General features: G+C 37.9%; 1 protein-coding gene across 2 annotated transcripts in view; it reads left to right on the top strand.

The window, feature by feature from the left end:
- Nucleotides 1-9022: 9022 nt before the first annotated feature.
- Nucleotides 9023-25714, top strand: part of LOC124163662 (neuronal acetylcholine receptor subunit alpha-10-like) — a 397294-nt gene continuing 380602 nt past the window's right edge. For both annotated transcript variants that reach the window (XM_046540723.1, XM_046540721.1), the window contains exon 1: nucleotides 9023-10771. In XM_046540723.1, the coding sequence (XP_046396679.1) occupies nucleotides 10708-10771 (64 nt within the window). In that variant the 5' untranslated portion in view covers nucleotides 9023-10707. The remainder of the gene's footprint in view (nucleotides 10772-25714) is intronic.

The following is a 25714-nucleotide window of genomic DNA, read 5'->3' as shown; positions in this document are numbered from 1 at the left end:
CTGAATTAAGTTAGTAGTTTCTGCGTAGGAAGTATTGGCTTATAGGATGATATAAAATGGTCATCAAACTTGAAGTGATAATTCGTTCGAATAAGCGTATTTTTATTTATTTTTCTGTAGAATCTGAAAATAGTCCATATGATTATTCAGTAAAAATTAATTTTTACTGAACAACTTTTATTATGAATAGTTCTTTAGAATGATAAGTTAACATAGGATGTTATTAGACCATTTTATTAGTGAGGTTACAATAATTGGATGTCCACCAGAGATTTATCTTACTGCAAGGAAACCCAATGATAAAAAAATTTGGAAATAGTTAACTTTGATGTAAAAATGGACGTCATCTATTTTTGCCAGCACCATATGCATGGATATAACTCATAGTCATGTGGTCTTGGAGGTGGGTGAAATAATCGTGGAAGCAATTTCGGATTTTTCAATTTTTTTGGCGGAGAAGTCTTGAAATTGGCCATTTTAGTTTTTAATCCTGGTAGAAAAATAATAGTTTGAAACTTTAGGATCTATTTCATGCCTAGAGAGCTCTCGTGTGGCTAGGAAAAGTTTTCCAAGGTTTGAATTGAGATGACGTCATGATCCCGAATAGTTTGTTGTTTCAAACAAAAGAAAAGAATATATGGAATTTTGAGGAAGATCTCATTAAAACTCTTACCTAGATTTTTCATGCTTTTATAGCTTATAAAGATCTTCATGTTATCCAGCAATTGATATGGCTTTATAAAAAGTATTCATTCTTATGCTTTCCAAATCTTTAATTTCTGGTCTTGTAGATTTCGCTGGTCAATAATGTCATTTTGAACTCCTCATCGCATCGGATCATAATCTTCTCTATATCTTAATCTATTTTTACTCTCTCCCGCTCTCGCTGGTCAAAGTATATTAAATAGTTTTTATCGCTTTCGTAGCCATTTTAATAAGGGATTTCGATAGATTTAATGAAATGTACGACTTGGCTGCAACTCGAGAATGAAACGTGAAAGATGATTTATGCTTAGGTGCACAACGCATTTCTAGCAACTTACCTACATCTACATCTACATAATACCCTGCCTCCGAGCCTCCTCTAGGGTGTTTGGCAGGGGGTGATCAATCACCAGCATGCAGCATGCATTTGGACTCCCACATGCACACCACACCGTCTAAAAAAACGTCCCGTATACTAACAAACTATACTACTATATGCTGTTAGAAATAATAATTGAATTAAGAAACATGCCTTAATTTTTACATATGTTAGTAGGCTACACTACAAGTCATGCAATCTACTTACGAATTCTATTGCTGCCGTTATAATCTCTTATTGATCGTGGAAAAAATGACATTCGGAATCTGTCTGTTCTACAATCTATCTCTCTTATTTGATTCATATGATCTGACCTAAATGATCGATGCTGCCATACTATGTTCATTTTATCTTTGCGGGTGAGCTGGTGCGGCTAAAGCAAGTGGGGTTGGGGGGAAGAAGGGAAAGTTTCTTGACATGTGACTTTCCCTTTGCCAATCAGCAAACAGCAGGTGTGACCTCAGTCAGTCGCTCCCGACCTCTGTCGAGTTAACATGGTGAATCTGCTCGTGGAGCAGTGTTGCCAAGCCGTACGCGTTCTCCTTGTATGTCTTTAAGTATGCCTTTCACCAACGGTGCCTCACTCTGCATGGTAGCTGACAATGTAATGGGCTTCTGTGAAAGGATTATCTTCAACACCTCCCAAATGAATAGGTATATTTTCTCGGCGTCGCGTCGGGGCCAAAATACCAGTGGCCACCTATTACTTGAACATTTTCAGTGACAAAGTAGGGCAGCTATGTACATTTGGCAACGTTATGTTCGCTCCTCCTCTCTCTCTCTCGGTCCTCCCCTTTCCCTATCAGCGAAGCCACCCGAGTGTGTCCGGGCTCTCACGGAAGCACACCCACAAACATAAAGTGAATAGAATATAATCCATAGAGAGCCATTGTCCAGACGGGCGTCTTGCGTGATCTTTTTAATGAAGAGAACATTTTTTGAAGCAATCAATTTCCTGTGGTAATATACATATCGGCAAGGCTCGCCATCAAATTGGAATGTCCTCATTAGTTTTTTAGTTAATTACTACATCTCATATCTTTTTTTTCTCATCTGTTTTTCCTGTATTTTTTTCTAAGGAATTGAATGATCGCTTTTTCTTAGTCGTTGTTTTATTGTGAGGTAACAAATTCGAGGAACACGGACATGCTGACATGCGGGTAGTCAGTGGCGAAAATATGGGGGGGGGGGGATGAGGGAATGTATCCCCCACCAAAGACTCAGAGAAATGAAAAAAATGATTTAAAAATCTGGTCTGAATTTGATATATAATAACTGCATCTGCTTAAAGTTAAATTTTAATTGTCGAAATGATGTAAAATGCATTTTCAGATCTAATTTTTCATAATATTTCCAGAATTCTCCGTTTCCTGGGGGGGGGGGTAGCCCCACTAACTCCTTTCACCCCCCCAAGGCATATTCCTAGTACACCACTGGGTTTAGTCGATATATCCCGAAAATTTCAAAATGATAGCACGAGTTTTGAACGAGTGATTTTCCGCGAAAAAAAGACCGCCGTGCTGGAGTGAAGCATCCTGTTAAGGAAGTGCTATGAGGCCGCCTCATTTCTCGAAGTTAGGCCGAACAACGCCGCATATGCGATACATGCCACGCTCGCATAACTCGGGTTTGCAGAGAGAGATTTGGTTTCTTCTCTTAAAGGTCGTTCCGCGTTAAGGTTTCTTTAGGTATGGCACGAAATTCAAGTTGGAGTCGGTGTGGCTCTTCTCGACACCGGTCTCTCTCATTTGAATTCAGAAATCTCTTACTCTGGTGAGAAAATCCGGGAAGGATCTCATTAGAGAAGGGCTGCGATGCATTTTTTTTTAAACCTACGTATTTTTTCTTTAAATTTAAATTTTATCATTGTCCTTTCGGACATCTCTTCACCATGTATATCACACACTTTTTCATAACTTGCTTCTTCCGTTCGTCTGTTTCATTGATAGAATCTTGTAATTGACTTTCAAAGCTCTTCCAATCGTGTATCATGAGCTGAACTGACGAATATTGCTGCAAATTTACCACAAATATGTCCCAAGAGCTTGAAAATTAGTTTTATGAATCGAATCTATATTATTTTATTAATGTTCTACTGATTAAGGGAGGTTTCCATGGAGTTCTAAAGAAGTAATCTGGGAGCCTCCCTTTCCTTCCAGTACTGCCTTCTTCAATTCACTGTTAGACCTACTCCCTTTCAACCTATCTAAAATCCTATTCTCTTCCTTCCCCTCCCTTGTTTACCTAACATTCTAGCCTCCAACAGCGTTTTCAACATCCCCTCCCCGCTAAGTACTCCCTCCTTCCCTATCTTCTGCATATTCCGTACCTCATCTTATAGCTTCTTCTCCTCACCCACCACATCCAGCACTTCATCGTTCCGAATCGATAGGTATATTTTTATTTGAAAACTATCACTTCAAAGTTATGATCATTATCATTTTTACAAGAGTTTTCTTAACTCACTTAGTTTCTGTCATCCATGGATTCTTGTAATTGCTTTTAACCCACTTTACACTTCAAATTTCGCGCACTGGCTTGCTTCTGATGACAATACCAACAGTCATAAATCTGAAATTTTGTGTCGTTTGGCTGTAAATATTATCTAAATTTCCGTATGGTAGTATGTTTTGGAAATTTTTCAATATATGGCGTTATTTATATTTTTGGCGTAAAACAGCAATGGTTTAAGCAATTACATGATTTACCTCTAACAAGTAGAAAATAAAAAAAGTTTTTAAAATATGCTTATTCCAAAAACAGTGTAATATGGAATATAGGTAAAGTAAAAAATTAGCTTTTTATCACTTGGGAAATAAAGCGTGGGTGCTCACCCCCAACTCACAATCAGTTTTATTTTTTCATTCTGTGTTATATATACCATATCCTTCCTTTTTTACACGCTTTTTCTCAACTTGGTTCGTCTGTTTAACTATTTCATCTATGGAATCTTGATTTTTGAACCCACCCCTCATAGCTGGATTGGCTTGGAATTTTAAAAATTGCTTGATTTTGATGGTAATACAATTTGCTATAATCACGCGTTTGTTCCATTGTGCTGTATTTAATTATTTAGCTAAATTTCCATTAGGAAAATACTTTTAAATTTCTTAAAAAATGACGTCAGTTATACATCTTTTGGCAATTATTTCTATTACAGCTCTAATTTAATCGATAAAACGATTCATCTCTAAAAAGCAGAAAATAAAAATAACACGAAAAATATTGAAAACATGCTTTTCCAAAATAAAAAAATCACTAAAAAGTAAAAAATAATCTTTTCATCTCTCGAAGAATGATGCATGGTGCTAATTAAGTTTAGATATTAACATTTCGTGCCGATACTTATTCTTCTCTGCACTCATATCTTATAAAACTAATCAGCTCCTAGGGTAATAATCTCCGAGCGATGAAAAGTTTACATTTTACTTTCCAGTGCATTATATGATGATTTTGGAAAAAAGATCCCTTTTTATCATTCTCCCTTTCTTATCAAGGACTAGCTATAATCTTCCTTTTGAAAGTAATATGGAGTTATAACTTACCATTGTATAGGTCATCTCAAGAAATTTATATACCGCGTTCAGCTATCCTTGAGATGGTGTTAAATTTTACCCGGTGATTATATCCGAGGCTAACTACTCCGCTTTTTCTATTAACGTTGCCCGTTCGGCTCTGCGCCTCCCTGAATAAAAACCCCTTTTTCCTCGGGGGGGTTAAAAAGGCGCCGGGCCACGGAGCGCGGCTTCACCCCCGGACACCATCCCTCCCTTTCTCACCTCACTCTCTCTCTCACCCTCTCTCTCTAGGCCTTTGGGGAGGTGAGGTCGGATGTTTGGGGAGGGGGCCGAGGTCCGGGGAGAGGTTACCCCAAACAGGGGTGGGGGTCATTCTCTCCCCTCTGCGCATGCGCCCGATATCTCCGCGCTCTCTTCTCTCGCTGGAGCTCGCATCTCACCCTCTCCTACCCAATACGCGGCTACACTCCGGGAGATATCGGAGTGGACAACCGCTCCCACTCGCGTCTTACCCTAGCTCGTTCTAACCTCCCCGCGAACTCATCGTCATCCTCTTTCGGTCACCTTTTTTTTCCGGAATCCACGGTCCACGACATATCTCCGTGCTGTTATTTCAGCCGCGTGCGGAAGAATTCGCGCGGTCGTCCCAGGGAGCGCTTAGCGCGACTCCTCTTCAAACTTGGCCGCCCGACGTCGCATCGGCTACCGGCTGTCCTACGACTCCACACGGGCTAAGTAGCGCGCTGACGCTCAGATTGAAATTTTTTTGGTCGCCGTCGCTTTTCTTACGCGTGAAACTGCATCGGTCACCCCGTGGAAGTGTGCCGAGCTTCCCCCACGATCGAGATTCTGCTGCAATCTCGGAGACTTTTCGGACTGCAACGCTCCAACTTGTGGCTCACTCGTATTGTTTCCTGGATTTTTTTTGAGTGAACACTTTTGAACCCATAAATTTTCATCATCATATGAAACTGAGTGGTTAGGCGTCTAATTTTCAGGAAAGTGTTACGGTGGAAATTCTTTCTCTAGCATCTCGTAAAAAACTCAAGTAAGAGTCCACGTCTCGGGAGCTTTTGTTCAAGATCTCGACCGTTTTTGTGCCAGAGTTTTACAAAAGGTGGATGCGTTAGTAAATGTAGTAATTTTGGAATACATTACCTATGAAAATGGAATATGGGTATTCCCATCTCCTAGACAACTGATAGACTTCCGGAGAAGTTGTTTACAGTTATAAGCATACAAGAGTTACGAGAGTTTTGCTGGATAACTCCATTTTAGCGTGTATGATTTGAATTTTCAAGATCCATTTTTTTACTTTTTCATGTTGCTGTTTTAGTCGTTGAGAAAAAGACGATTGTTTCTTTAATTTATCATAAAATACTCGCCAAAGTTGCAAAGCCGTTGTTGCAGTAACTTTGGCATTGTCGATCTGTAAAGACTTAAGTGGAATAATATATTTTAGTAGTTAAACGGACACATATTTGTTTTTTTATGATTCTAACTTCACGGTTATTCGTTTATAACATTTTGAACTAGTTTACTTTTTCATTATAAATTTTCTTTAGGCATTTCCTTTAGCCCTTACTTTATTTCGAAATATATAAATTTAATTCGGTGGTAGCTTACATAGAAAGTTAAATATTGTCCTTAAAATTTCGTCATCGGAGGAAAATCGGAGTTTTTGTGAACTAAGATATTTTACGACTCTCTCAGCCAAATTTTCTCTTTTGTCGGAAAGGAGACATTTGAGATACTCCTTTTTGCGACGATTTTTCCTCTTCCATATTTTGCTACGTTAATCGACTTCCTGTTGTTATTTTCTTTGTTTTGGTCAGATGAACCCCCTAATGTACTAAGATTCCGTCGCTGTAATTTATAAATTTCCTGTTTAGCTAATTTATTTTTTCTTTTGTGGAAAATATAATTTTTTCTTTATTATTAATTACCACCTCTCCGCCACAGTCGATCAAATTATTTCTCTCGCACTCGCATGAAATCCTCCTTTATAAATCTTACTCTCGCAAATCATAACTTTCCTTTTTAGACCTTCATTGAAATCTGTGTTTATCTTTTAGATATTTTTGGGCATATTTATTTCCGCTAACGTTTTACTAGAGCGCTAGATACACCATATTTTGATTTTTTACTCAAAACATTTTCTTTTTCCTGTAAGGGATTTCCTAATTTTTTTTTCTTAATTATCTCAACCTTCGACATTCCGATGTAAATTTTCGGTCTTTCACGGTTTTTGTCCGGGGATAGAATATTTTTAAGCGTTAAAATAATGCTGAATATTTCAAAATATCTTTAAAATTCGTCCTCTTCTTTAAGGAATGGTGGAAGGTAACAAGCAAGCTTAGAATTAGTTTTTTAATTTTGGCTTCCATACTCCGTCAATACCGCCTTTCAAAATCATGGCGTCTTAATTAGAAATCTCGTCTTGTAAGGGATCTGAACGCTAGTGCAGTACCTTTCCCTAACTACCGAATACTCTACGTTTTATTCGGGGCGTCATTGTCTGGATGCATTATTATTTTCTGTCCTCCAGTGTGTCCCAAACCTCCCACCCTTGAGGCGACCGTCTGATCAAAGCCCTCAGGGTATCTTAAAGTGTGTGTGGGTGTCTCTACTCAAGAGAGGCCCGAATCGACAGGCGAATTCCAGCTACATTACCCTGAGACCCCGAGCCTCCTTCGCCTATTTCATCTTACTCCTTTCAAGTGGGTGGCGGTCTCCGAGTCGCGTGGAATTTTGTCTCTTCGAACTCCTCTCCTAATTAGTTTTGGATTACATTCTCTCCCGTACCAATACCTTGTAATTTTCCGCCCTTCCCCCTACGGACCTATTCCTCCTCCTGCTGTTTTGTCTCCCAATAATACCGCCCACGGTGGTATCCTCATCAGTTGAACTCCTGGCGAGACCTCCTCTCTCATCCTACTATCGCTCCTTGTGTCCCAAGGTTATCGAGTCTCCCTGCTCACTGTTCCCTCCTACCTGAATTCTCGGCCGCAAATATCACATTTTCCGCTAACTTAATTGCTCCATTATTTCTTACACCTTTGGTCTTGATTCTTCGTCGGCCCTGAAACTCTTTTGAGCCCTCTCAACCTTTGCATTATTAATCATCCGCCGACATTCAATGTCTCCGCGCCCGGAGTTCTTTTAAGTTTTCAACCTTACCTCCTGCTAAATTTCCCGAGGTTAATTGTTTCGCTCTGTCAACCACTCATGTTTCTAAGTCATTTTTTCTTCTTTTTCCTCGTGAAAACTTCCTCATATTTATAGAGATTCAATTCTTTATAGTTCTATCTGTTCTTTTTAGTGTAATTACGTTTGTAACTAATACATATTTTAAAGCAAATAATAACTAATTTTTTCTTAGCCGTAATCGCTTTTGTAGAGCTCAATTACTGTTATTTATTATTTTAATTAAAAAAATACTTGCCTTGCCTTATTCGTCAACGCTTTCTGAACACTTCTTCTTTTTAACTTTCCGTGGTCTTCACTTGCTCTAAATCAGCATGTCCTTCTGCTACACAATAGTCTTGGCTTAAAATTTCCTTATGCGTATTTCTCCCTAGTTTTTCTAGTATTTTCTTATTGTCTTACATCGCCGCAATTTCCACCCGCAATCAACGACGAACCACAAATACAATCTTTTATCTTTTATGCCCTTTCTTATCATTGTATTGAACTTCTTTTAAGATCGTCCTTGTAATCAAGATTCTCTCCTTTTGTTTCTTTAAAGTTATTCTTCTCAGATTTTGACTTTTTCAGCTAACTCCTTTTACTTATAGCTACTCTCTGTAACAATTTTCCTTCACCGCCTATTGCTCTCACCTCATTCATTCTAAGATTTTTTTTACAGATTATTCTCATATTTCACCATTCATCTTAACTTGATAATTTACTTTATTTCCTTTAAACCCTTTCTCTTTTCAGAATATTTTCATCTTTCCTCGCATCTTCCGTCAGTCCACTTTTTAAGTTTATATCATATTTTGGGTGTCTTTCATCGCTTTCAACTTGGTTTTCTTCTTCTTTCATCCAAGCATTGGGGTCCTCCTATCTCATTTCTTGTTTGAAATAACTTTTTGTCACCTTATCCCCTTTTCCCATTACCTGCACGGTGTTATTTCGTATTTCGCAACATTTTTCTCCGGGAATCCCTGAATATTTTTCCTTATACTCTTTCTTACTTTCCAACGTTGTGGACATCCTCTCTATACCTGAATTCTATTCGTCTCTCTCTCTGTACATCCCGTTTTGTCTTTCTCCCCCTTAGATAGCGGGCGCCCTCTCCAGGGCGTGGAGAGGCGACGGAGGAGAGAAAAAAAGTGAAGGCGGCGCGGCGTTAGAAACGGTCCGTCTCTCTCTCTCACCCACCTCTCCGTTGGAGTTGTGTCATCGTCTCGAGAGCACGAGAAGTAGGGAGTCCGCCTCTTGCTTCGCTTTCTCTTCCTTCCCCGAGGCGGGTCGGTTAAGGATACACCTTTCCCGCGTTGAAGGAGGCTCTTCATAAAGGTTGCTCCTTACTCTAAACACCGTGGAGTCATATTCGTATTTGTGTCCACAAGTGCCAATGTATATAGTACGTGGCGTGACTTTATCTAGAGTGGATTCTAGAACATTCATCTCCTCCTCGTTTTAAAAGTCAAGCGTAAAACTGTCGTCTACCAGTTGCTTATTCGTTCGCGTTGCGCTGGAAAGTGGGGGAAATAATTAGCTAGCCTTAAAATTTTCCTTGCTTTCAACGCTTATGTCAACATACCTGTCTTAAAAAACTTACTCCACTCTCCCAAATCGGCCAGCAACATTCGTACCGTCCCAAGGCCCGAAGGCAATATCAGTGCTTTTATTCTAATATTTATCCGTGTTTCCACTCCCGAGAATCCTCCTCAGGTGATGGGCAAGGTCGAGTGAACTCCACTTTTTTTAACGGTCGAGAGGAGATTTCTTCATGGTCTGCGACGATTTTCCGCAAGGTTATTCCTGAATCCTTCCAGGTCCTGCTGTGCTTTTGGCAAATGTGTGCTCGTGTAAGTGAGAAAACGTGTTTGATTTTCGACGTGTGTTGGTGTTGAACGGTGACCGATACAGTTGGGAACTATTCTCGCGTGTATCCTTTCCAGCCCCGACTCGTTCCGCATCGCTGATTTGATCCTTGGGCTCGGCTTTATCCATTGAGGGGGAATACGGGCATGAAGGCATTCCTTTCCGGGTTGATTTTTAATATTCTATCGGGGAAAATATATATTGCAGTTACGTCGGCACGGAAAGGACTAAACATGGCGATTGCCGTCACACGTCATAGATACAGTCCCCATTTGCTCCTGACGCGCCATTGAAGCTTGATGGGCGAATCTAGGAAATATAGTTTAATGGTAGTCTTAGGTGTGATTACGAGGCAATATTACTTCATTTGACGCTGGAATTTTGGCTAATTCTCATCAAAGGATTGTTAACTGTTTTACCGTTGGTTTAATAAATTACGTTAAGGTAAGAGTTTTCAGGATATAAATAAGTGAGGGAAAAATCACTATAAATACTTAAAAACGGCATATCTTTCGCATCTAGTTTATGATATTTCCTTGGAATATTTTCTGTTTGATTTTGGGAAGTTGATGTCTCCATCACCTGATAAAATACTTATTGTTGTAAGAAAGTATTTTTTTTAAACATTGAGGCTTTTATACTACCTTGTTGGAGTGAAGACAATAGGTATTACAGTAGGAGTCAGAAAGTGAAAAGGTTGCCTGTCTAAAGCCAGCTGCTCAAATATTTTTATTTTCAAGCCAATTTTTAGATTTGGGTTTCGGAGAGTGAATAGTTGGATTTAAGCGCCCTTTACACATTTTATTTAAGATTTTTGGAGCCGGGACACGGACTTGTACGCTCACATGTTGGCAGGGTGTCTGTGCATCGTTTAGAAAGGAGAGGAGGAGTGAAATTGTCTTCAGATCGACCTCAGTGTGTCTGCGATTGAGCCACAATCTACGTCATCGCTTCCAACTGTGTGATACCATCTCACCTGTACTACGGGGTGGCGACCGTTGAGTTTACCTAAGAAATTATCTACATTGCTGTTTGCTGTTTAGCTGCAAGATGACGAAATTCAGCTGGGGACAAACGGCGATTGTCTGCTCGACCATCATCATCTTGGGAAATCGTGAGTATCTAGCATCTTTTTTTCCATTTTTGTATTTTTGAGTTTTATGTGTTTAGTAGGAGGATTCATGTTTTAGAAAAAGTTGTTGCGGCATTAGGTATTTATTTTCATATCCCACGATGTTTTGGCAGCGCTGCCTCTGATCATACATTGTATGCTTGAGAAAACATCTGTTCCTGCGCTCCGTAAATATTTATCTTTTTAAATGTGTTGTTGATGTGTTTTTCAATTTATGCTAATGATATCGTGTAATTTCTCGGCAGAATGTAGCTAATTAGGTGTGTGTGTTGGTCTTACTCTACTCAGAAATTCACCGTTGTGTAAGTGCATAATATATTCTATCTAAACACTCCATGAACAGTAATTATATAAATTCTGTCTAGCTTCGCAAATGGGAGGGAATAGTTTTAGATAACCCACGTTTGATTTGAATGATCATTAGTTATTCAAAGACACTTATTCTTGTCAATTTGTAAATCAAGATCATTACCTCAAATAGTTGGTCATGATGTGCCCACTTCTGAATCTAGTGATATAATGTCTGAAAAAGTACGGTAATTCCAAGAAGAAAAAATTTGCCTCACGAATATTTATTTTTTATTTTTGCCCTAGGATCTTTAAAAGAGGGTGGTTTTGGTTTATTTTGTGGTAGAAATCGAAATACATGACAGTGGATTTTTCAATACATCACATATAGTATTTAGTCAGGAACGCTGTAAGTTCCTACGATTTAAATAAATAAAAGATCGTAGCACTTTTCCACAAGATTTTTTAATGCGTACAACGCGTTTCGGCTCACTGAGCCATCATCTGGTACAAGACCAGAAAAAATAGTGCTACGATCTTTTATTCATTTAAATATGTCTTCCACCAATTGAAGCCTGAATCTGTTGAACTTATTCGGAGTACCTACGATGTTTGAGAAAACACTCACAAGATCAAGCTGGTTAAAACTTATCTACGGGAAAACAAATTGAATGCTTTTCCTTAATTTATATTCATTCAAAGGTATTTCAATGTTTTAACCGCAATGTTGTGTACAATATCTCGTTCTTTGCTCTCTATAAATATGTGTGCTACCCAGCCTAGTCATTTACTCATCAAGGCTTTAAATGATGCTTACAATAAACAAATATTACAGATCACTCCTTAGTTACCATATTTGAGTTGCCTAACCTATTTTGCTCAGGTGATGCAGATTCTCTTGGAAATAGAGTTTTTCTGGTGAGTTAATGCCGGAGCGATAGAAATTCCGGGATTAATTCAGGAACTATTTAATTGAAATTTATTGTTCTATGATTCTGAGTAAACAATCGGAATTAGTTAAGCTCGTAATAACTGCCTTATTATTGTCGAAAGGTTCTTACAGAATGTAGTAATTCTGTAATCCATATCATAGAATGTTGCTTGTCATGTGATACTTTTAGATTGACCTGTAGTTGGCGAATTGAGTTAATGCCAAGACTTTTCTGGAGCCTCTTGAAATCATTTACACTATCTCACACCGACTGCTAATGCGGAATTTATTAACTGAAAAAGTGAGTGAATACATAAGGCCATCAATCTTCCTCATGTGCATTATGACTGAAAATTGCGTTAGTTGTAATAACTGAGTGGGTCATCGAATTAATTCTGATTTCAATCTTTGTATTTTTAAATTCCTTACCTCTATACTAAAATTATAAAAAAACAAAGTGTATTTCGGTCAAATTTTACGAAATCATTAATTTTAATTCTGGAGAAACTGGGGAATGGTGTGTGAACCTCTCATTGCAGACGATTTAATGCTGATATAATCATTGTTGATGCGGAGTTCATCTTTAGTAATGATGAAATATTAATAGGTTTTGAGTATTTCAGCTAACTTTTTTGTTTTAAATAATGTATAGAGTTTTATACAGAGAATAAACTATTTTATCGTTCTTTATCTCAATATTTTTATATTAGAGTCGGGATCCATCGCTTTTACCGCAGGAGGTATGCAGCTCCTTTCCATATCACTGTGTTAAGTTGCCGTTGAGGTATCCAGGCGCAAAATGAGAGATTATTATTGCATTAAAACAATCATATATTGATATTAAACATTGTTTACGTGGATTTCATCTCGAGAAATCCCAAAAGTGAAACAAAAATGGGAGAATTTTAAGTCATCATCCCTGGTCAACAATTTTAAGATTGGTTTGACGCAGCTATCCACTCAATTTTCCTATCAGCTAAAATTTTCACACCAAAATATTTCTTCTCTTTCACATCCTCATTGATCTATTCCATATATTTTATTCAAGGTCTTCTTTTTCCGATCTTGCCGTCTAATTGTCCACCAACGTTTGTCTTCATCAGGCATATGTCTCACGATGAGACCTATAAGGTTGTTTCGTCATCTTGTCGAGGTTTTCACAATGCTTCTCTTCTCTCCTACTCTCCTTAGGACTTTCTCATTACTTACTCAGTCGATCAATTTCACCTTCATCGTTCTTCTGTAGCACCACATTTTGAAGACCCTTGATTTATCCGCGGCTTTCATTTTCCATTCCTTTCTTCCGAAGAGAAACATACTCCAACTATAAGTTCTGATAAATTATTATTTTTCTTCTATATTTAAATTTCCCGCTGTAAGTAGATCATTCTTTTGGTGGAATGCTCTCTTTACCTGCGATATTATGCTGATTATTTCTTTCTTTTATCTCGCTATTCATCCTACTTCCCAAATAATAACATTCATCCACATCTACCAGTTTTGTTTCCCTATTTTAATGTTAGTCTTGATTTCTCCTCTGCTGCATATCAATACCTTGGTTTTCGTTGTGCTTATTTTCAGCTGATATCTATCCATTACCCTACCCGCATTAACCAAAGATTTTAGGAACACTTTTCCTCTCTCCGAATTTAAAGAAATCAATTTGATTTGCTGTTTTTCGAAAGTTTACCTTTTTCCTGCGGATAGACTATTGTATTTTTCAGTATTTCAATTTTCTTGGATTCAGTGTGGGCTCCGTCGACGTTGCCACAGAAAAATCTTTCGTTTCATGGCTTCTCTCGGCTTTTCCGTTGCAACTGCCCGCTATCTGAAATGGCGAGCGGCGCAACTAATAAGGGCATAGGGTTTAGCGGTTGCTGTTGAATAGTCTAAAACTGAGTTTCCCGGGCGATTTTGGTTGGGTATCCCATTTGGCTGTTTCTTCTCGGAAGTTCGTCTCGCCTCACCGATGAACTTTCGCACCCCGATCGACGGATTCTCACGTCCCGGGCTTACCGCCGCCGCCTTCGTCCAGTCAATATCGCAACCTCGTTCCGGACTGGTAGGCTGATAATCGTTCTCGGGGCACGTATCAAACCATATTTCTTGCTTCAGATTGTAAAATTATTTATTCAACCCTTTACGCTTCAATTTAATTTCTCAGAATCGTGGTCCTATCCTCAATTTATTTTTCTGTTGTTATTTTTAAATGGAATGGTAGGTAATGAAATGATATTTTATATTTTGTAATGAAAGTAGAAAAGTGAAATAAAAAGTGATTATTGAACGTCGAGAACACAGCTATCGCTACTCGTATAAAATAGTTTTATTCCTTCCTATGCATCACGTTTCATGAAATATGATGTGCACAATGTATGTTTATCATTGTTAAATTTTCAGTTAAGTTGCGAAAGTCTATGCCGAGCTAGGTCCGTCATAAACTTTCGCAAGCGCAAGGAGAGTGGAATGTTTTGTGATTTATGAAGTTTTTTCGTACTTTGAATTGTAATATTTACGGAGGGATTTTATTTATTTATATTTTGTCTTTGTATCTTGAGGGAACATGATTCCGGGTGAAAAGATTAATTTAAATTAAAACAATCGTTTAGTTATTGAAATAAATTCTTGAAATTATCCACGATTATAGTATAAAGTAGTATTATTGCATAGTAAATAAAATAGTGGAAAATTTCTATTTATTTCAATATTATAATATAAATTTCAATATCTTCTACTCTATTAAGCATTGAATTCAATTCTTTAATTGTTCAGCCTTTGGTAATGTGTAGTGAAAGAAGTGATTTATGTATATTTATTTCGTGAAATCTCTTTTGAGAATATTCTTTATTCATCCTACCCTCGCAATTAAAACAATTGAATATAGTGTCCTTGGCCACATTGCAGCTTGGAATCACGAAGCCTTTGCCATTTAATCCGAAGTCGGGTATCAGTAAGATTTTGAATATCACGGAGAGATGAATCTCAAGTTTGCAAAAGCATTCAAGTATTTGTTTTCACCGCTGTCTCCTTTTTTTGGCTTTATATTTTGCCATATTTAAACTAAATGCTGTCTTAAAATAACAAAAGTAATTAAAACTTGAAAGAAGAAACTGGGAGTAATTTACCTTTATACCACTAAATTGAAGAAATTGAAGACGAAAGCAATAATCATCGGTAGCTCAAGGATCCTAAAATGACTATTTATGTTATCCTACTCCACGTACTAATATCTACCAGAAATCATTTCTGATAACGGGATCAAAATTCTGGAATTCTCTCCCTGAGGATCTTGGACAGAGGGGCTCCATCCATGCTTTTAAAATTAAATTGTACATGGATTTACTCAGTGGAGAGCTAAAATAAACTCCCACGAAAATACAGCCTATTATGTATCATTATTATGTATTATGTACTATATTCCGTCTGCCTATGATGTCAAATTTCAATCCTTGTTACGTGTTATTTCTTTTTTATAGGTGCGTATCAAACAACTTTACTTGACATTTTTCATGAACTTTTTGCTTTGATGAGCCATTATTTTTGTAAATTGTGTTTTTTGCTCCAAGGGTTTTTTCCCAGAGCATAATAAATATCTATTCTATTCTATCTATTCTATTCTATTCTATTCTAAATAACTGAATAAACTTACCATACATCGGACATGTACTTTTCTCGTGTCAAACATAGTTAGGGGGTATTTTATTGTTGAACTTAAAAGTACTTCATATCAGTTCAATCTTTTATTAGTACTTCAGTCTATTAATTATAAGTACTTCAATCAATATCAATATGGGTACTTCTTATTTCGTAGGCTTATCATCAATGTCAGGAATAGTTATGATTTTGAGTTACCAAGGAAGTTAAAATATGAGCGATTTGATCACATGTGTATAAAACTTCCCTCATAAAAAAATAAGGCAGTAATCTTTATTGAAATTAACGTGAACGTATAAAACTTCTAATAAAGTATTTATGATGGTAATTAGGATAAGATATAATGATGAAAAAGATCCGTTTCTTTTCAATAGTGCTATAATTATTTTTCTTTGACTAAGCAACTTCAAAAGTAAGCGGAACATTTTTGATCTGTTAAAATTGATGGATTTGAAGTTGATATTCTTCAGTAACGCAGCGGTCAAATGCCATTCTGTGATGCATAGGTGCGCTTACTGTGCGTAGTTTCCTTGCTGTTTTCGAGGCACAGTCTCCATCAAATAAGAGTTACTAACAGAATGAGTGAAGGTGGACTAATTTTCTCTAATGAGTGGAATAGGATCGAGTTGTGATGCCGATTAAGTGGGGGAGATATGGAAAATTTGTGTTATTAAGGGCACTGAACTCGCTTCCAGCACAAAATTCTAGATATTCGAGTCTTATGCTTCCTAAGAAAAGTAAAAAATTGAAGAAAATGGTGATGGCAGAAATGAGATTATTTATATCATATTATTACTGTAATTGCCGTGCGGACTTTGTCTACAATATATGTCCTAATTTCCCGCCTCTCATACGAGTGTAGCCTGACTGAATATTTGAGATGCAATACGCTCATTAAGGCTGTCCAAGAGGAGAAATTAATGGCAAACGGAGTTAGGGTTGATGAACAGAGGTTTAGAAAAGAATTAAGTTTGAAGATATTAGGAGTTAAATAGGCTTAAAAGAATTAGGAATACAATTGAAATAGGAACATTAAGGAATTTTATGGTGAAGTTAGCAAAGTTGGATAATGAGCTTGGGCAGATCTGCCTGTCATGGTTGTTATCGATAGAGTTTTTTCTATTTCAGTTTTTACAGTTTTGTGTTTACAGTTACAATTCCTTGGTTGCAGTGGCGCAACTATGGGGATGAGGGGATGTATCCCCCTCAAAGCCTCAGAGAAATAAAAAAATATTTAAAATTATTTTCTAGTTTTGACATTTAACTACTGAATCTGCTTAAAGTTAAATTATTTGTGCCAAAATGATGTAAAATATGTTTCCAGGCATTTTATTTTACTCCACCGTTGGTCGTGATTATGTATCGTGCCTACAAGTGAAATTTCTCTTTTAAAAGAACTTGCAAGCTTGTAAAGGTTTATCTCTGGCCGCAATGGAGGAAAAATAATTTTTTTAACATTGTATCTTTTTAATAGCTAATTTTTGAAGTGAAGTGGCACATTTCTTCTGTTATAGCGACACCAATGACTGTAACATTTCTTTATTCATCAGTGTTGAATTAAGCTGTCATAGAAAAAATGACATTACTTGAACACTACAAGTTTTGGATTAATTTCTATGTAATGTATTAATAAATTCTGCCTTTAATCAGGGATGTTGGACACATTGTGGCGATTGTGGAATTAAGGTAGTGGACAGCGCGATAGCTTAGTTATTTGTTATTTTAAAACGCAACTCCACCTTTTACTGCCTTGTTACGTCGAATTTACTGCGAGTTTTGTTGCTCCATATCAATTCCAAGTAAAGTTATTTAGTTTATGTCACTCTGAGAAAATGCACGGCGGTAAATTTCTTGAGTTCGTCCAACTATAACGACATTTATGCTGTGGATGGTATTAAAATGTTGGCAACAGACGAAGTGAAGTACCTGGGAGTTAGGATAACTTCGAACCTCTCGTGGAGAACTCATATAATGAATATTCGTGGCAGAATCCTGAAAAAGTTAGGATTCGTCTAGCGTATTGTGTGAAGATTTTCGGATGAGAGAGAAAAAGAAAGGTGCTATTTCGTACTCGTTCAACCGCAACTTGAATATGCATCGAGCATACGGAATCCGGCGCAGAAAGAGTTAATCCTTGCACCGAATAAAATACAAAGGAAAGCTGCGCGGTTTGTCAAAAACTGCTACTGGCTACAGACAACGTTGCACAGCTGTTAAGCGAATTAGGCTGGGAACCGCTTGATATTAGGAGGCTGCACGCTAGGCATAAATTGCTTGAACAATTGAGAATAGATATCTTTAAGAGCGACACGAAGAATATCAACTTAGAGCCCCACATAATTTCCAGGTCCGACAGAAGCGATAAATTAAGAGAGATATTTTGCCGAACGGATAGATATGGGCATTCTTTTTTCCCCGCACGATAAAAGCTTTTATAAATGCTGGGCGTAATTTCGTCTCAGCATTTCCCTTTTTTGTGTAAACGGCTGGTGTCCTAACATCCACTGCGACACGCCTTTTTAGGCGATTAGCGGGATAGTATGTTAATATCACTTTCAGTTCATCTGGCAGCTCCTGGAAAATAATACCTCTTGGTTTCTAGAAAGGTTCCGTTTGAACAAACGTACAAGTTTGATTCAGTCTTGTGAGGAGAACTTGAGGAGTGGCTGTGCTTACTCTCTTCATGAAAAAGGACTAGAAGTTATTCGAAGAAAAGCTAGTTGATAAAGGAAAGGGAAGTGGAAAAAGGTGGGAAAGGCAACATTAAAGGAACCCGAAGTTCCAGATGGAAGAAGGAAATCGGTTTTCTTTCGGCTTATCTTTGATATGGAGTTACAAGTCCGGCCTACCCCTCAACAGGTAATGGTTGGAGAAAGGCAGGATATTGGATTTCTGAAAGTTTACTGCTTTCCGATGGAGGGAATTCGTACGTGGAAGATTTTAATGGCTTGGAGCATGTGTTAAAATGCACATTAGGTGACAGCACATTGTGCCCAATGCTCTGTGAACATACGTGCTTGCTTTCGTTATGTTCTTCCGTGTATCTTGGGTAATTGTTTTGAGTTCTCCCATTTCTTAATCGCGTGAATTATACGCTTATTAATTATTTTTCCAAAGATTTTGATTAATTAGATTGTCCCTTTCACTTATGAAGAGGTTCTCAAGCTTTTGCGCATTAAAGTGGGCGTAAACTCATGGTTGCATCATTTTCCAGCACGCAAGAAATTTCATTATATTATGCAATGCCATTTTATACCTTTACCGTGTTTTTTGCATTATTAAAGTTGGTCTCAACAGTTATAGCCGTAAGGGTCTAGTTTTTACCGCAAGATTTCTTTAAACCACTTAGCCATACCTGCAGTCCTATGGATTGATGTTTTTTTCATACTATTGCTGTGTCTTCTATTTTTATTCTAGACTGTAATGTTAGGTGTGGATTTCAATAATTTGTTGTCCATGTTATTGTCCGTTTTTGTAAACTATTATTTTATCTAATTAACATTGTAGGGTACGCATAAAATGCAAAAAAATAATTTTTTTCGTACCCTACTCCGTATGAAATAATTTCAGGATTGACGTGGTGTAAATGCTATGTATCCGCGATAAAGTATAAAACACCAATATTAATTTCCTCACCTTGGTGTAAATTGTAGTCAATCAACAAATTAATGTCATGCGGGTGAAACGAAAAAGTAGTAAACTGGATATGCGACTTTATACAAAAAGTAGTTCTTGACGTAATTAGCTGTGATCTGGGTAAAAGGACGTCAGGTGTCCCACAAGAAAGCTTAATTGGCCCCCTTTTCTTCATTTTGTACAGAAATGGAATTTTCTCCCGAATCATTTGTAAAAATACGTTTATTTGCTTAAGACGCGGTAATCTATCGCGAATTAAGTGAGCATCCTGACTTTAAAATTCTATCTTCGGATTTAAACAATTATACAACACCATGGAAAAATTTGAACCTGTCAATAGCCCGTATGGGCTTTTTAACGATGCTTTATTCTGTCCTGAATCATCTTTATTAAAGTTTAGTGTCCCTTGACCTTACCCCTGTCCACTATGCTGTCCGTGATACGTCATCGGCCTTCATTCATTTATTCACCAAAATCCCCACCAATTCCCCTCACGCCTCTTCCATATACCCCTCCCTCCACGTTGAATCTGGTATAGATACATGTGAGAGTTTCTTTCATCACCTTGAGAATGACCTAAATGTGTCGAAAACATGGTGTTTTTGGAGTTGTGTATTCAATAGCAGAAATTACAATTAGTGTTTTGTATTTCATCATGGATACACTACTCATAAAACACAAAATAAAATGAATTTATGGCATCGTAAATACGTAAAAAATAATGGATCAGCAATTTATCTTCCATATTTGGTTTAGAATATAATGAAATCCGTGTAGGAGTATCTTGTTAGTAGGAGCATAGTTAGTAGGAGCATATTGTTATCGTCAAATGAAACGACGAACACTCTAGCTAAGAGTATTTCCACACTTTTCAAACTTGTTAAATTTCCTGCATCCAAGATATCCCCTGTCGTCTAATGAAGTAACATTTTATTCTTGACCCTGACTCTTGGACCTTTCAGCTGATCATGATATCATATTTTGACTCTCCTATTATTGTGCTCATGGCCAGTCAATTTATCCTGGTTAACTCAATCACATCGAATGGCTTCATCACTTTAGTTTATTTTCAATTGGTACCATAAAATTCAGAAGATGAATTTTTAGCGATCGGCCTTTGTTGTTCAGGAAGATGGGTTAAAACCGTGTCCCAATTCGCCAGTTGGGTACCCCAATCCTAGGACTTGGGCAGGACGCCATCTTGGAAAGGTGTCCCAATAAGGCAGTTATAATGGAGGGACTTTAGGCAACCATCTTGGATGCAAGATTTAAGCATCGACGAGTACATTCTTTTCCCATGATTCAAAGCGTGGATCCAAAATTGTTGAAATATCTGGAGGCGCTGTTTTCCGCGTTTTTAGCGTGGTCCAAGTTCCGCCATCTTTGCTAGACAATTTTTGGACTTATTCTCCGACTGATATTTTGAGCTGGCTAATTTTTATTCGGAAAATGCACTACATTATGTGAAAAATGCTAATATAATATTTAGTATTTCGCCGGTGAATGTCATCGGATTTTTTCCATAATTCGCGATAATTATATTAATGTATAAAATCTGTGTCTGTTAGCCACTTTATATGCTTAAAAATATGCTTTTTTGCTGAAATTGTGAGATTTCCGTTGCCTGTAATAAAATTTAATACCTGTATTACTGCAGGGAAATGGACTAGTTTACACTCGTAAAACTTTATTTTTAGCTTAGCTGATGGTAGAACGTAACCTTGGTGATTGTTAATAATTTTTCCCTGGGAAAAGATGTTTAAGTCATAACTTCGCGATACCTACCAATGGAGTAAAATACATAGGTTTACATTGTGCGTTCCATATTTTATTTTGATGCGTGAACGAGTTAGGACCAAAAATTTCACCAAATAGTAAGCGTTGACCGTTATGGGATTGTCAATGTTTTGGTTAAAGTAGACGTGGCTACTATTCAACCTCCCCCATTTCTACCAGACTTCGCTCCACGCTCGGAACCAGTGGTGCCCCCACCAGTATATTCCAACCATCTTGGTTATAAGGCAGTTATAAAGAAGTGAATTTAGGTGTGCATCTTGGCCGGCAGATTTAAGCATCGACGCGGCGAGTGCATCCTTTTCCCATGATTCAGAGAGTGGAAAGCGTCTTTTAGGAAGAAATCATAGGAAGTGTAGCATGGCCACCAATGTGGAGAAGTGTTTTTACTTTCGAAACTAAATGAGCCACTGCCGACTAAATAAACTTGAAAGACTAAATATTGAACTAAAGCTGCGAATAAAAGAAATACCCCTACTTAGCTTCTATTAAAACAAAAAGGTTGAGATAGTAAAAGTATGAGAAAATGCTCTTCTCCGACTTCCAAAACTCTAACTCACTTGCACGAGAACGTTAACAACATAAATATTGTGTACGGCGTGGAATGTGAAGGGTTTCGTCCATCATTTGTTCAAATCATTCCACAGATTCCACATTTCTCATGTTTTTCGTTTTCCTCGTACCCAGCAGATGGCAGCACCTGCGTTTGGATGTGCCGTTTCATAATCACCAAGGATGAAGCTCGCTATGAAGAATATTTGGCTTACATGCGAACTTAATCAATACTGTTTATAAATTTGCACCTGTGCTCGTGACTACTTACGTGGTCATTTGTTCCATGCAGTGTATGCCCCAATTCATGCTGCTGTTTGGGTTGGCTACCCAGAATTTGGCCTCCAAAGTCCATTCTCCCTAGCGCGTAAAGAGTTTGTCCCCGTTTAAGGAATTCCGTTATGCTACTTCCCATCGGAGGATTTTGGGGCGAGGGCACGGTAGCACATACCCCCCCTCCAGACGCTGAGAGAAGTAGACAACATTTTCAATACTCTTATCATTACGCCCGTTTTGTTTTAGGTAGTACGTAGCCTCAATCATTTAACTTCATATTAATAACGTATATGTTAAAAAAAGAGCATATTTCGTACAGTAATCAGAATGTTTTGCTTTCGAAGATTTGGTAAATGCTCATCGTGATCGAGGGGATCAGGTTGGTGTGGTGGCTAGAGTGTTCGCTTCCCACCCGTGGTATCGGGTTCGAATCCCGGCGGTGGCGGAGAATTTTCAGAGACTTCCCTACCCATGATTGAATGTTGTGTGGAGGACATTTCAAGCGCAAAACCCCGTCTGTCGAATGGGACATCAAGCTGTGGTCCCCTTGGCGCAATTCGTTGAGAGCAGGTTAATGCCGACGCTGGGTTTTTCTGCACCCTTTCCTAATCTACCCATTTCCTCATGGCGCAAATGACCTCAGCTGTCGGTGGCCTCCTTCAAATACCGTACCATTCTTCGTGATCGATTGATGCAGTGTCGGGAGAAAATCATTGGGTCAGCTGAGTGTATTCCCTCAGGCCTTTATGGTGTTTTTTGGGAAGAGTCTTCGGCAAGGGCCGACGTATCCGTTGAATCCGAAGATAACATAATCCAACTTCCCCTCCCCCTACGTGACTTGTCTTCCCTGTCCTCTTGCAAAGGTCTACTTTAATCCGTATCAGTCTATCGTGACAGCGGCCTCCTCCATTGCAAACGGAATCGCAAATAAGGCCATCCGAGGTCGCTCATCGTGCCACAGAGATAGTCGTCGGGGATTCGAAAAGGAAAGATGAGAGAAACTTGGATGAAATTGTACGCAATCGAACCTTGCTCTTATGTTTGCCCTAAACTTTATCCTTTCTTACCCAGAGCAGCTTCTGGGAGAAGTTAAATTCCAAGACAAAAATTCCAAGAATATTGGAAAAATGTGAAAATTTTCCACTTAAAAACAACTTTCCAACTAATAAAAACTGTGGCAGCTATATATTTATTCATTATCATTAAAAATTTCAGCGCAAAAAACACTTAGTTTTAATCCTTCCTGATTAGAACCGAAAATTTACACATTTTTGATGCCACTTAGAAGTAAAATTGGGTTAAAAATGGTCAATTATTCCTCTCAATTCATGCTGGCGTATCTTATGTGATGATCTTAGATTAGAGTTGAAGTTTTATTGAGGTTCTAGATGAATCGCTAATAGATCGCGCAACAAAATAAATGGAACAAGTAAAGAAGGATGTGAAAGAGAAGAGATACCAAGTGAAAAGATTAGCTGATACGAGAACTGAGTGGAGAGCTGCGTCAAACCAATCCTAGAATTGTTGACCCGTGATGATGATGAACTAGCATAAAATACCATATAATTTTGGTCAGGATCAATCCATCTCATTGGATGAAAATACTCTATCGGTAAATGAGTTTGATTCGTGGTTTACTAAACAGAATATCCCATGTCGTAAAGAAGGGTTACCTTCAGGAATGGTAGTAGTTTTATTACTCTGTGAATCATCATGTAATTTAAAATTATTTCCTGCCTTATTGTGGACGGTAATGAGAATTGGGTAAGCACCTATTATTTGTACTGTCTAGAATGTTGACTTTTTAATATTAATTTTTGCCTGTTTCAATTTCAGTATTCAAAGAAAGAAAAAATACTAACGTATATACGAGTAACGCTCGGAAATTAAATTTCGTTTTGAAATAAGAAAAGAACAAGTACAATTACTTCAAAGAAATTCATTGCAAAAAACTCTACCCCTCTACCACTATATTTCGACGATGATCCTGTGATTTTCCAAGCATTTGCGATTGCGTGGCACAAGTTATTGTATACTCTCTTCGAAGAATGTTGTCGCCTGTGTAGTCGTTCATGATGTAAAATGTTCTTTCAGCTCTTTGTCGCTGTTTTTTTTTCTATGACTGCATTTTCATAAATCGCATTTTCATTGCGTAAAACTAATTATTGCGTCATAAATTGCTTAAAAGACTAATCTTCGTGGGACACTGGGTGCTTTTAAAGTTACGGATGGAGGTTCTAAGTTGCTCCTTATTCTGTCCGCAGCCTTTCTCTTTCTTGATCTGTTCCGTTCAATCAACGGAATGGGCGGGGTGGCGCTTGAAACTCAACGACCGGTTCCTTCTACGTGCGACCGTGTGTCTGAGTGAAGACCAATCAAGAATGAGTTACCCCGCCTCATTTGAGTTCCCGGCCGTCACAACTTCAAGGAATTCAAGTCCCTCCCTTAGATCAAGAGTTCGTTCGAGGCTAGGCTTTAAAGAAAATAGACGGAAGAAAGTCGAAGAAAAATATGCAAAGAACCCTGGGTAAAAGAGATTTGGTGATGGAGTATAGGATGAAGATTGGGGCAATGGGATAATGAGGGAAGACGAAGAGAGGAATTCAAGAGATTGGGATTTCTCTGAACGTTCGCAAGCAGGGATGGAAAGGAGAAATAGTGAGACGTGAATTGCTTTGGATGACGGTTTAAAGAGCAAATGACGACGAATGGCAAGGAAAAGACAGTGCTATGGATGAAAGTTGGATTTCTCGTCGGCGGTATTTAAAAATTATGCTTTCGTTACGAAACAAATGAAATAATAATAATGTTTATTCCACACACAAATACAATTTGTAGTATTACATGTATAATTTGGAATATAGTCACTAAATTGGATTTAGGATTCTGTTTTGGGGTTTACGACTCATTTTACATTTGGATGTTCGAGATGTGTTGCTACATATTTAAACAAAGGAGTCTCAATGCTGGCAGTTACAAAAGAAATCCACGGGTGACATATGAAATAATGCAATAGTTCCTTCAAGTAATTTTATGGGAACTTTTTGTTCAAAATATTCTACTTCAACTCATGCGAAGAGGTTAAGATTTTCTCTGACAAGATATAATTGAATGTAGGCATACATGAATTCCCGATTATCCGGTTTATTGAGGTTAACACCTTTGCATGACTTATATCTCGCACGATGATGTGTCAGCAATATCATGACCTACCTGAACAGTCGTAACTTCCTTCATGGCAGTCAGTACGGCTTCCGGAAAGGTGGATTATGAAGACCGCAGCTCGCGATCTTTCTTTACGATGTTCTCAAGTATGGGAACGGTGAAGACAAGTTGACGCATAATTTCTAGATTTTAAGAAAGCTTTCGACGCGGTACCTAAAAAATTTAAAAACAAATTATAGTCACGTGGATTATACGAATTAGTTGTACATAAACTGGATACGCGACTTTCTTAGTGATCGTAAGCAAAGGGTGGTTCTTGAAGGAAATACCTTTGATGTAGTTGAAGTGACGTCAGGTGTCCTACGAGGAAACGTAAGTGGCGTCATTTTCTTCAGTTTATACATTAATGACATTTACTCATGAAGCATCAGAAAAATACGTATATTAGCTCACGGCATTGTCATCTATCGTGAAATTAGTGATCAGCCTGACTTTGAAATTCAGTCATCGGATTTCAACAACGTTCATATTGTGGAGACATGAGTCGGGACTAGAACTTAATCTGAGCAAACGAACGGCGGTTCATTTGTTATGGAGGTCGTCCTACTATCACCTTGTATATTTTATTT

The sequence above is a fragment of the Ischnura elegans genome, chromosome 8, assembly GCF_921293095.1.
Source record: "Ischnura elegans chromosome 8, ioIscEleg1.1, whole genome shotgun sequence".
NCBI classification, from domain to species: Eukaryota; Metazoa; Arthropoda; class Insecta; order Odonata; family Coenagrionidae; genus Ischnura; species Ischnura elegans.
This window is presented reverse-complemented; position numbering and strand designations above follow the sequence as displayed.